The sequence below is a fragment of the Eumetopias jubatus genome, unplaced genomic scaffold (genome assembly GCF_037043125.1).
Source record: "Eumetopias jubatus isolate StellerSeaLion01/CBP00866 unplaced genomic scaffold, mEumJub1_p1.0 scaffold_8, whole genome shotgun sequence".
Classification (NCBI taxonomy): domain Eukaryota; kingdom Metazoa; phylum Chordata; class Mammalia; order Carnivora; family Otariidae; genus Eumetopias; species Eumetopias jubatus.
This window is the reverse complement of record NW_028274814.1, coordinates 59860496-59872920: the sequence shown is the minus strand read 5'-3', so window position 1 is coordinate 59872920 and position 12425 is coordinate 59860496. Positions and strand designations below refer to the sequence as shown.

The following is a 12425-nucleotide window of genomic DNA, read 5'->3' as shown; positions in this document are numbered from 1 at the left end:
GTTTCATTACTACCCAGTTTTTTCACCTAGCTTTATATCATGAACAAGTTCCCATACCATTAAATACTCTTAAAAAATAGTTTTTTCATGGGGGAAAAATACAATCTGGATTTTCCATAATTATTTGATTATTCCCATTTGACATTGAGATTGTTTCTAATATTTCACTTAAAACATCTTTAAATATTTATCTTCATTTCTTGTAGTTTTCTTGGGCTAGGTTTTTTTTTTAATTTTATTATGTTATGTTAATCACCATACATTACATCATTAGTTTTTGATGTAGTGTTCCGTGATTCATTGTTTGCATATAACACCCGGTGCTCCATTCAATACATGCCCTCTTTAATACCCATCACCAGGCTAACCCATCTCCCACCCCCCTCCCCTCTAGAACCCTCAGTTTGTTTCTGAGAGTCCATAGTCTCTCATGGTTCGTCTCCTCTTCCAATTCCCCCCCTTCATTTGACCCTTCCTACTATCTTCTTCTTTTTTTTTTAACATATAATGTATTATTTGTTTCAGAGGTACAGGTCTGTGATTCAACAGTCTTACACAATTCACAGTGCTCAGGGTTCCCCTTTCTCCGCATCCCCGCCTACATCTGTCATTTCCTGACTTGTTAATTTTAGCCATTCTGACTGGTGTGGGGTGGTATCTCATTGAGGTTTTGATTTGGATTTCCCTGATGCTGAGCGATGTTGAGCACTTTTTCATGTGTCTGTTGGCCATTTGGATGTCTTCTTTGGAAAAATGTCTGTTCATGTCTTCTGCCCATTTCTTGATTGGATTATTTGTTCTTTGGGTGTTGAGTTTGATAAGTTCTTTATAGATTTTGGATACTAGCTGTTTATCTGATATGTCATTAGCAAATATCTTCTCCCATTCTGTCGGTTGTCTTTTGGTTTTATTGACTGTTTCTTTTGCTGTGCAAAAACTTTTTACACTGTTGGTGGGAATGCAAGCTGGGGCAGCCACTCTTGAAAACAGTATGGAGGTTCCTCAAAAAGTTGAAAATAGAGCTACCATATGACTCAGCAATTGCACTACTGGGTATTTACCCAAAAGATACAAATGTAGTGATCCGAAGGGGTACGTGCACCCCGATGTTTATAGCAGCAATGTCCACAATAGCCAACTATGGAAAGAGCCAAGATATCCATCGACAGATGAATGGATAAAGAAGATTTTTTTTTTTTTTAAGAGGGAGGAAGAAGGGCAAGGGACTAGGGGAGAGGGAGAGAGAGAATCTTAAGCAGGCTCCACACCCAGCACAGAGCCTGACACAGGGCGCAATCAATCTTGCAACACTGAGATCATGACCTAAGCCAAAATCAAGAGTTGGATGCTTAATTGACTGAGTCACCCAGGTGCCCATGGGCTAGATTTTTATAAGTGAAACTATCCTTTTGAAGATAATGAGGATTACAAGGCCTGATATGTATTACTTTTCTTAGTATGTATTGCTAGAAATGTGGTTACTAATGATGTGTGAAGATGTACATTGTACCATCACTTGATATTTTCTTTAAAATCTTCCCAGTATATATTTAGATTATTTATTATTAGAATTTTAATTGCAACAATCATATTGTTGTTATTCTTAGAATAAGTGTTCTTCTGTTCAATTGAATCCAAATATCTGAAGTATAGTAAATTATTAGCAATAATTTATTGGGCACCTGCCCTGAATAATGCTAGGTATTCATAATAATACATTGCATGATTCTTGACTTTTATTCACGCATAATTTCTTTTCTAGATACTTATTCTCTAGCCTATCTAAATTACATTAGAAACTTTATTTCCATTCCAAATGGGCCAGTGAAAATTATAAGCCACTAACTATAGCTACTAGTTCCTAAAAAGCACATGCATTTTCAGCATAAATTGTTAGAGAGAAATACAGTGGGGTGGGGAAGGGTGACTGTGTTATAACAGATCCTTCCATCTAATTACATATACAGGTGGCAAATGCATTATTAAAATAGTGCTTAGTGTCTTATATTAAAGTGAAAATTGTAATTAAAAAGTATGTTCTCTCCTGCTGTGAGTGCTTTACCATAGGGGTCTTGTCTATCCGGTGAATTTTAAAAGAACAATTAAAAGTGATATTGTTCCTGTTTCAGTGAACTGCTCACATTTTTGGTGTACCAAATAAGTATTTTAACCTAACAAAGAAGATTCATAGCATGTTTTAAATATCCTGAGCATATTATTTATCATAAATGACTGCTGCGACTTCTTCTCCAAGTGCTGAATTTAACTATAATCTTTGGTGACTATAATGTGATCTCTTAGTTTTTCAACCATATTTCATAATTTCATGATAGCCTGAATTTATATTCTCAATCTTGAATATTTTCCCTGCTAGTTATATTCTATTTTTGAAGAAAGCCTCTGAGTGGCATACGAGAAAACTGTCTAAAATTTGATTGGCTAATAGATTTTTTCCCCTTTTTAATGTAGAATTCCTTGGTTCTAATTCTTCAAGATTCTTTTTTTGAAAAAGAATCATATTACTGATAATAATAACTTGATCTCCTAATAATTATGGTTATTAAATGTTCATGTTTTGTCTTGCCTCCTTAATTTGATTAAAAACTACTTAGGGCAAGGAGCTGTGCTTTAGGCTTCTTTTTATTTTTCGTCAGATCCCAGCATAGAACATTAAAATAGTAGATGCTCACCCCACCATTTTTTGATTTGCTTGTAAAGTTAAAAACTATGGATTATTACTTGTCATACATAAAAAACAATCAAAATATTTGTTCATTCTGATATTTTGTAAGGGGGAAATACGCATCGCTTTTCACTGTGGAGTTAAAAAATCTGAAAGAAAGTAAGCCTATGTTTGTGTGTTATCCTTCTATTTAGAATAGTTCTCCGTACAACAGAATCATTGTCACTGAATAATCACTCTTCTCATTTCCCTTTTCTTATATGTTTTATTGCCATGTTATTTTCAGGGACTCCCGAAAGCCTAGCTGAGAAGGAGAGGCAGCTCATGGGTATGATCAATCAGCTGACCAGTCTGCGAGAGCAGCTACTGGCTGCCCACGATGAGCAGAAGAAACTGGCTGCATCTCAGATCGAGAAACAACGCCAGCAAATGGAGTTGGCCAAACAGCAACAAGAACAGGTGAGTAGGAGCCAGGGACACAATTTCCTTAGACATGGTTTGCCTGCTATTTATAGGACACTCTCCTAGGCACACAAAGATTAATAAAAGTCTTTCTTCCCACCTCACATAAATAAATAAAAAAACAAAATACAAAAGAAGCAAACAAACAAAAACACTTTGATCTGAAAAAGCTTATCAACTACTTTAGTGGTATGGAACATCGAAGTAATTATAACCAAGGTGAAATTCTGATAGGTCATGAGAGAAGTACCAAACAGAATCATGGCATGTCAAGAGAACATTTCCAGTCAGGGACACCATGAAAGAATTCATTCAACAGGTGTTTGGTATGAGCTCTGAAGAATAAGTAGGATTTAACAAATGAAGTAAATTAATTATGGCCCAGGAAGTTTAGTTAGATGCCTATTATAATAACTTCAATAAGGAGTGAGAATCTAAACTAGATAGTTTAGAATCTAAACTAAATGACCACAGAAAAAGAGAAGAAAAGAATAAACAGGTGGGAAAATTATGATTAGTTGAATTCTTTGGGCAAAAGAATGAGGAAAGATGTTGAGCCTGGGTGATGGGTCAAGTCAGGAGGGCAAATTTGGAATAACAGGTGGTTTTATTGTGTTTAATTAGAGCTCTTGTCAGGTTGTCCAGCTGGAGGTACGTAAAAAACAGCTAGAAATACCAATCGACGGTTTGGAAAAGAGGGCTGAACTAAATTTCTTAGTTTATTTACATAGAGATGGTGGTTTAAACCACTGGGGTAGATAAGTTTCATTCATTTATTCAACAAATAATAAAGTGCTTCTTATGTGCCAGGCACTGTGCTAACTTCTGAGGCTTCATCAATTAACCAGTAAGATAGAGCCCCTAAATTCTAGTGGAAATAGAGAGATGATTAACAAAGGAAAAGAGAAATTTACAAAATGATTTTAGACAGTGATAAGTTATTTGATGAAATGTAATTAGAGATATTTAATAAATATTGATTGGTATGGCAAAGCAATGTTTCTTAGATTGGGTGGTTGGACCTGGCAATTGAACTCAGATCTAAATGACATACAAGAGGCAGCCATATTAATATCTGGGGCCAGAGTGTTTCATGAGGGAATGGTAGGTTTGTAAGCCCTACATTAGAATATGGTGATATCATTAGAAAATGGAAAGGAACTAAGGGTGGATCCTTGGGAGATACTGGCATATAGCTGGTAAATAAAAGAAAATGAACAGTTCCAGAAGAACAAAGCTACTAGATTTGTCATTTAGTTTCTCACTGTTGGCCTTTTAAGACTCTGGCTTCTCTGGAGCTTTAGTAATAGAAATAAGGCATAAGAATTGACAAATGTGTAGTAGGAAAATGGAGGCCATGTATAAGAACTATTACTTAAAATTGGTAGCAAAGGGAAGGGAAGAAAGAGGGTGCCATAGGGTGAATTTATATACAGACATGATACATCTCTTCTGGGGCTAACTCCCTTTTGCCATCCCATATTCTGGGCTCTGTCCATTCACCGTCCCAAATGGAAGAAGACCATTATTTAGTCAGGGGTAAGTGTCCACACATCCCTGCAAAACCTTAACAATTTTCAAAATGTAAGCTAGCAGAGTTGAAAGAAGAAATACTCAGATTACATTTGCAGTGACCCCCCTTTCAGTTTACTCCTCCCTACTTGGTGGTTCATCTCTGCTTGAAAGATGATGCTTTCACGTTTAATGAAATACTTCATCATTTTTCTTAAAGATATATTTGACCTGTTCTTGAATATGGCCCATATTTCTCTTGCTTTACCACCATGATAAGAGTTCAGAATGCTCATCTGTGACAGTCTTGAAAAACACTGCTCTTTTCTTGTTCATAATTCTCAATGCTTTCAAACATCTGAATTCTAGAAAATTCTAGGAGCTTCTGAAACTGTAGGTCAAATGGGGATATTTCTTTGTAGAGAATCACTACTTTGGTGGGTCTAAGGGCATATTTGTCCTGAAAACTCAGAGCAATCACTAATAGAGAGCAAAGTCCTCTTCTCTTTCACATTCTGGCCCATCCCCACATATCATCAAAGGATTCTAGAATTTTTTACTTTTTCTGACATTATCCTTGGAATTTTAGAAATCATTAGGTTCTTCCAGAATTTCTCTCCTGTGTTGGAAAGATGCTAAACAATGATGCCTACAAAGCCTGAGAGAAGATCCTTTGTGAAAGCTTCAGGTCAGGTTTCTAGAGCCTATTTTACTCCCCTAGATCTTCTCTACCATGTAGTGCTGGCATGTGTAATTACCACTCTTGTAGTCACTGATCTTTTCATCAGGACACAGGAAAATCTCTGAAGGGCATTTAATACTTATTCCTTAAGATTCAGGTTAGGTATATCTTCTCTTGAGAACTCCTTTTCTGACCCTCCTCCTAAAACTCCCTACTCATTGTAGGGTGTCCCTACTCTGGGCACTCTAATATTCCTATTATAGCCCTTAGAGATGCTAATGAATCTGTTCATTGACCAGCCTTTCCACAGGACTCTGAGCTCCATTCTACATTTTTTCATTCAATAAATATCTATTGAGCACCAATTTGATGCCACATTCTATTCTAGTTACTGGGATATAGCAAAGAATAAAACAGACAAAAATTCCTAATGTATTGAATTCTCATTAGGAAAAGATAGTAAACAAACAAGATGTTGATAAGGGATATAAATAAAGGAGAGAATTAGAGGGTGCCAGGTAGAGAGAGAGGCTCTTTTAAAATGGGTGCTCAGGGAAGACCTCATTGACAGAGGGATATTTGAGCAGAGACTTGCAGGAGGTGAGGGAATGAGCAGTCAGTTATCTAGGCATAGAGGGTTCCAGATGGAGGGGGAAGCAAGTGCAGAGGCCCAGAAGCAGGTACATCCTTGGGAGATAGGAACATCCTTAGCGTCTTCAAGAGACAGGAGAGGAGAGTGGCGAGAGTGGAGTAACAAAGGGAGACAGAGGAGAAGGTGAAACCAGAGAGGTAGCAGGAGGCGAAATCATACAGGGTCTTGCAGGCATCGTATGGACACTGCCTTCTGCTCTGAGTGAGACAGAGGGTTTTAAAAATATGAGTAACATGACACAACTTATATTTTAAAAGGATCTTTCTAGGGTGCCTGGGTGGCTCAGTTGTTAAGCATCTGCCTTCGGGTCAGGTCATGGTCCCAGGGTCCTGGGATCGAGCCCCACATCGGGCTCCCTGCTCAGCGGGAAGCCTGCTTCTCCCTCTCCCACTCTCCCTGCTTGTGTTCCCTCTCCTGCTCTCTCTCTCTCTCTCTGTTAACAAATAAATAAAATCTTTAAAAAAATTAAAAAAATAATAAAAGGATCTTTCTAGATACTGGCATATTATGGGCTGTAGGGAGCAAAGGCAGAAGCAGAAAGAGTAATAGGAGACTATTACAATAACCCAGCAAGAGAGAACAGTGGCTTGGAACGGGAGGAAGTGTGGAGGGGTGTGAGGTGGTCAGTTTCTTGATAAATGCTTAAGTGCTAATAAAAAGATTTATTAGCTGAAATATTGACATGTGGGAGGAAAGGACCAGATTTAAGGAAAAGAATGATATTCCTTTTCCTACCATCTACCTTTCTTCGGGGAAAAAAATGGATTTTTTAAACCCTGTCCCTAAGATAAAATGAAAACATGAAAATAACCATAATTGAATTTAGTTTTGAACTTGTTGAATATGAAGTACCTTTGAGAATGTCATTGGAAAAATGGGTCTGAAACTGAAAGCAAAGGCAGAAGTGAGAGAAACAAATTCATAAGTACTTGGCATACATTCAGGAGTAGGGATACAACTACGACATTGAAGGGCTAGACAGAGCAGTTGAAGGTAACTGAGAAGGAACAGACTTGCGGGTAGAGCAAAACCAGGAAAATGTACTGTCCTGGAAGCCAAGGAAGAAAGTTCAGGATCAAGGGAGAGAACTTGAGTGTTGAATTTTGATGAAAGGACAAAAGGTGAAGTCTAAAAAACACATTAGAATTGAAAAAATGAGGGGTGCCTGGGTGGCTCAGTTAGTTAAGCCTTGGACTCTTGATTTCGGCTCAGGTCATGATATCACGGTCTTGAGATCAAGCCCTGTGTTGGGCTCCATGCTCTCCCTCTCACTCCCCCCTCACTCTCCCCCCCCCCAAAATAAACAAATAAACCTTAAAAAAATATTTTAAAAATGAGATTGGCGACTTTTATTACGAATCATTTTAGTGGAGAATGGGAGCTGAAACCGTGATGGAGTGCACTGAGGAGTTGGCTGTTCAGGGGTTTGTGGGAGGCAAAAATGAGGGCAGTATTCACAAAAAAACAAAAACAAATACTGAAACCTCAGTGAGGAATACAGCCTCCACAATGCAAACTCCCAGGGTAGCGCAGGGTACCCTGTTGATGCAATAGTTTCTTTTGTAGAAAAGAGATAAAAATGCCAGAGGCCGTACCTTCTTAACGTATTGCCAGGAAGGAAGAGAGATTTCTGACACTCTACCGTTTCATACTGGATTGGATCACTGTTGGAGTGTCTTAGGCTTCATTTGTTTTAGGCCAAAAGAAACTGTTCCGAAAACTAAATATCTTGTTTGATCCTACTTACGGATGAATTGCTGGTACTGTAGGGGCACAGGCACATCTATTTTCATCATCTTAATCAGTGTCAAATCAAACCTGGAGCAACAGAACATTGGTAATATCCCCCTGGGACTACAATATACTTTTAAATTTTTCATGTGCAATTTCTCCACAGATTGCAAGACAACAGCAGCAGCTTCTGCAGCAACAACACAAAATCAATTTGCTTCAGCAACAGATCCAGGTCAGAAATCATCATTTCATGCATACTTCCAATTAAAAAAATATCTATCTATCTATCTATCTATCTATCTATCTATCTATCTATCATCTGTCTATCTATAGTCTAATTTTTAGATGAGCTAACTGGAATAACCTCCAAAATACGAATTATTTTTGGCTTACTTAATTCCTGCCGTATTTCCTCCTATGTCATGAGAATCTTGCAAATGGTGACTGGCGCAGGCCCCTACTGTCAGGGAGCTTCGATCTGAGCAAGCTGACAGTCATTTTCATCCTATGCAAAAAGGAAATTATTGCCGAGAAACGCTAGGAAGGTTTCATTTTCTCTTTCTTTAATGTTTAAAATGTGACCATGAGTGTTCTCAGTGAGGGATGTGCAGGGGAACCAAAGCAAAAAGGTACAGCAAGTTTTGTTAGAGAGCCATGGCAGAGAAGACAGTTTTACTATATGCTCAAGAGCCACGTGTCAAAAGGGTTGAGGTTAGGGAAGATAATGATTTGGTGTTCAAGTAGAATTTCACCCTTCATGTTGCCTGGAGAGACCAAGAGTGAGGGCTCTATAACCTGCATCTTTTGCTTAAATGGAAATGTGTGATGATGAGGAGCATCAATGAAGATGGAAGAAAGCAGCTATGTTGATAACAAAAGGAAAAAGTGGGTTTTCAGGGTTGTCCTGTCTTCACCACTTGCTGGGGCATGAATTTTGACAAAAATTTTTCCCCTTCTGAAAATTCCCTTTCCGAAAGTACCTATTTCATAAGAGATTTATGAGGACTTAATGAAATCATGGATAGAGTATCAAGGCACACAGTAGGTGCTCAATACATACTTGCTATAGCCAGCAAGAAAAGGAATCTAATTCATGGAGCTATGAATCCACCTTCTGCAACATTGTCTTCTCGAAGCAGATGTTAGAGAGGAAAAATTCATCGTTCTTTTGAAATTCTATCTTGAGAATCCAGCATATTTTTTCAGTATAAATATCATAAATGACAGAAGCAAACATGTCTACGTTATTTCATTTGTGTATTTAATCGTGTTTAGACTTCATTGCCAGCAAAGTTTATCCCATTTTACCTAATTGGGACAGGTATACTTAATTTCTTTACCCTGGATTATATAGCCCAATCAGGGTTTGCTCATTCTTGGTCCACCTGACATTTTAGTGAGCTAGTCATAGCTTGAGGGAGACAGAGAAACATCAGTGAGATGATCCAACCAGGATTCGTTGCTCTCCTTAACTGTAATTACGAGCAGCAAATCCTAATGTGATGTTAACCATCTGTTCATATCTGGAATGTGGTTTATTAAATTTAGTGGTTTAAAACTGTTCATTGGGGAGGTGCCTGGGTGGCTCAGTCAGTTGAGCTTTGGACTCTTGATCTCCGCTCAGCTGTTGATCTCACCGTTGTGAGTTTGAGCCCTTGTTGGGCTCCATGCTAGGCGTGGAACGTACTTAAAAAAAAAATACAAAAAATTGTTTGTTCGATTTCATGTTCAGTCTAAATATGCTAACTTTGAATATAGTTTTAATTGATGGTACCAGGTTATCTACATTTAAAATGTTTTTAATTGAAAATCTAAGATAATAAAGCAGTTATGGCCATATATATATATATATATACACATACATATATTAATATGGGAAGTAGGAGATGTTTCAAGCAAAAATTAAGTACTGAGCAAGACTGACAATCTGAAAGGAATTCATTTACACAGCTTTTAATGTATTTATTAACTAAAAGCATACTTCTAAAGTCTATTTTATAAATTGTTGATTTGGGGCAGTCTTACAAATACTTAATAGTGATGAAAGTCACAATATATTTAAATTAGTCTATTGAGAGATTGTTCAGTTATGGGAAGGACCGCTATAGGGGCATGTGTAGAGAAAGAAGATTAAAAATGTGGAACAGATCCCTTTTTTTTGCTCATGTAAATCCTTGCCACATTTCTTTTTGAGAATGTTTTCTCTCGCTTTTCTTCTTTCCCCTTCCTCCTTTTCCTTGGCAGCATCTGACAAGGAAGAAGAAGGGTAAAAATCAAATCTGCTATCGTGGAAGGCAAATCAGATTCACAACAAATAGTATTATAAAACTTATTTTTGTCAATGCACACGTAATCAGTGCTTACATGAAAATTTACAATAGAATACATTTACTTGATATCTGCAAATACTTACATAGTATATTTTGAATTGATCTACTTCCCTTATCTTTCTTAAATATGGAGCTAAAGACCTTGAAGAAATAAACACCAACTTACATTGTTCATCCTGATTGCATTTTCTTACATGTTTTATACCATTGTCTCTTTGAGCTTTAGAAAACAATGCATTCCAGTTTCTTTATCGGTAGAATAGTGGGCTGCAATGTTATTCGACCCACAATTAAGACTGCCTTTAAGCTTTTGGTTTCAATTATAAATACACGCTTGCCCCAAAAGTTGGTAAAGGCATGCAAAGCATTAGATGGGTAGACAGATCTGCTAGATGGATTAGATTGACGGGGTAAGAGAGCAGGACAAATTTCCACACTTGATGGCTGTGTTAAATGACAAGAGGATGATGTTCCCCAACATTTCTCTCATTCTTTTACTGAGTTCTCTTTAAAGGAGAGGTTAATTTAGACATCTTTATTACATTTGAAGTATGTATCATTCGATTAAAAAAAAGTGTATGAACAAGTTTGTGTATGCACAAACATTCACATATTCTAATAGCCCAAGTTACTTAAAATTTCTCTTGGCCTATTATTTCTATCTTCTTTCAACTCCCGATGAAAAAGTGGTAGTAGGTTTTACTCTGTAGTTATATATTCAAAGAGAAAATGCCATAAGAATTAGCAAATTCACCAATTTTATTCAATCACTTAGGATCAATTCTATATGAACAGTTTTTCTCTCTTTAGAAATGCAACCTTAGCTCTAATTGCATGATTCTAATTGGATTGAGAACTCGATCTACATTACTTCCTTGCAAAGACTTTATGTAGAGTTATAGTCTTCTAGGTTGATTCACATAACTCATTAGATTAAAAGAAGAAACAAAAAAGTTTTCTGTTATTCTTTCTAACATCATAAATCAGTACATTTTACAAATAAAATCATGTCATAATACCAGAAAATATCTCATCTGCCCACAAGAACTTGTCTGTTTCTTTATGAGACTCTCAATTTTAGCAACACTAAGAAGTTCGACTTCTTTTTCTCCCATTCAGCAGTATTTTCCTTTAATATTTTTCTTTATTGTCCTTAAAAAAGTAGGATATTTTTGCATTCCTGCTTACTGTACCTAGCTAACTCTTAATGCACATTAATATGTGAGATGAAATTTATAGATATTTCAGAGAAAAATATCTACATTTTTAAAAAAATAACCTTTTTTTTCTTTAAATCTTTTGCTTATGCTACATTGCCCATCTTTTAGCAATTTTATTTTCTGACTAATCTCTTTTTTACATTAAATCAACCTGTTTCTAATAGGGATAGCTAGGTGGTGGTTTATGTTTCCAATAATGATCCTAAACCGACAGTTCTTCTTGACCTCATTCACTGTTACTAAAACCTTTTAAAGTAAATGAATGAGTGACCTCTACTCAGCTTCCATTATGGCAACAAACTGAATGTCCCTGGAGACTCAAGTTCCTTTTATCTTGAAGCTTTGTATGGGACAGGGTTTCTATAGCTTTGGGAGTGAGAGGGGGAAGCATGTCCTAGTTTAATTTTTTTTTTTACCTTTTTTCAATAATACTTAATGGAATTTTGTGTTCTTATTAGCATCTTCTAATAGGGTCAGTCCAATAACATGCTCTAATATGAAATCCACTTCAGATATTTTTAAGGGAAATTTTAAAGATGTTTTACTTCTTTTAAAATGTGTATTTCTCAGGATTCCCATACTGAAAGTTCAGTGTTTGAATTTTCCTAAGCGATTCCACAAGTCTGTTGCATTTTCCCTTCTGACAAATTGTTTCAATTGTTTGTTGTCCATTATGTTCTCTTGGGGGCAAAGATTTGGTACTTAACAATCACCTGTCATTGTTTCCGATTCATAAGGTATACATTTGCAGGACTAGTAGTAGCTTTGGGTCAGTGATTCTGTCTAGAGCTAAGGGTAGAGCAAAGGACAAATCTCTGTTCCTTTGTATTCTTAACTGGCCAGTGCGTATTCCATGGTATATAGGGAAGAGCTTGGCTCTTCAGGTGGTATAGGACTATGTTTAACTGTATGAAATACAATTTTAATTGTATTAAATGATTAAAAATAAAGATAGAGAGCAGGTTCTCTGGAATTAGACATACCTGAATTCAGTCTCTGCATGTTCACACCTCATCTGCTGTGTGAACTTAGGAAAATTGCTTAATCCCTCTGGTTTCATTATTCCCATCTATTAAATGGGAATTATAATAACTGACACTGGCTTAGTTTGAGGATTAAATGGAATCATATCTGACATGTAGTGAGCACA

At 36.7% G+C, this 12425-nt stretch overlaps 1 protein-coding gene across 1 annotated transcript in view; it reads left to right on the top strand.

The window, feature by feature from the left end:
* The window catches only part of SOX5 (SRY-box transcription factor 5), a 1012050-nt gene that overhangs the window by 806626 nt on the left and 192999 nt on the right, over positions 1 to 12425 (top strand). Inside the window, exons 9-10 of the mRNA XM_088025573.1 lie at positions 2970 to 3142; positions 7889 to 7957. Of these exons, the coding sequence (XP_087881699.1) occupies positions 2970 to 3142; positions 7889 to 7957 (242 nt within the window). The remainder of the gene's footprint in view (positions 1 to 2969; positions 3143 to 7888; positions 7958 to 12425) is intronic.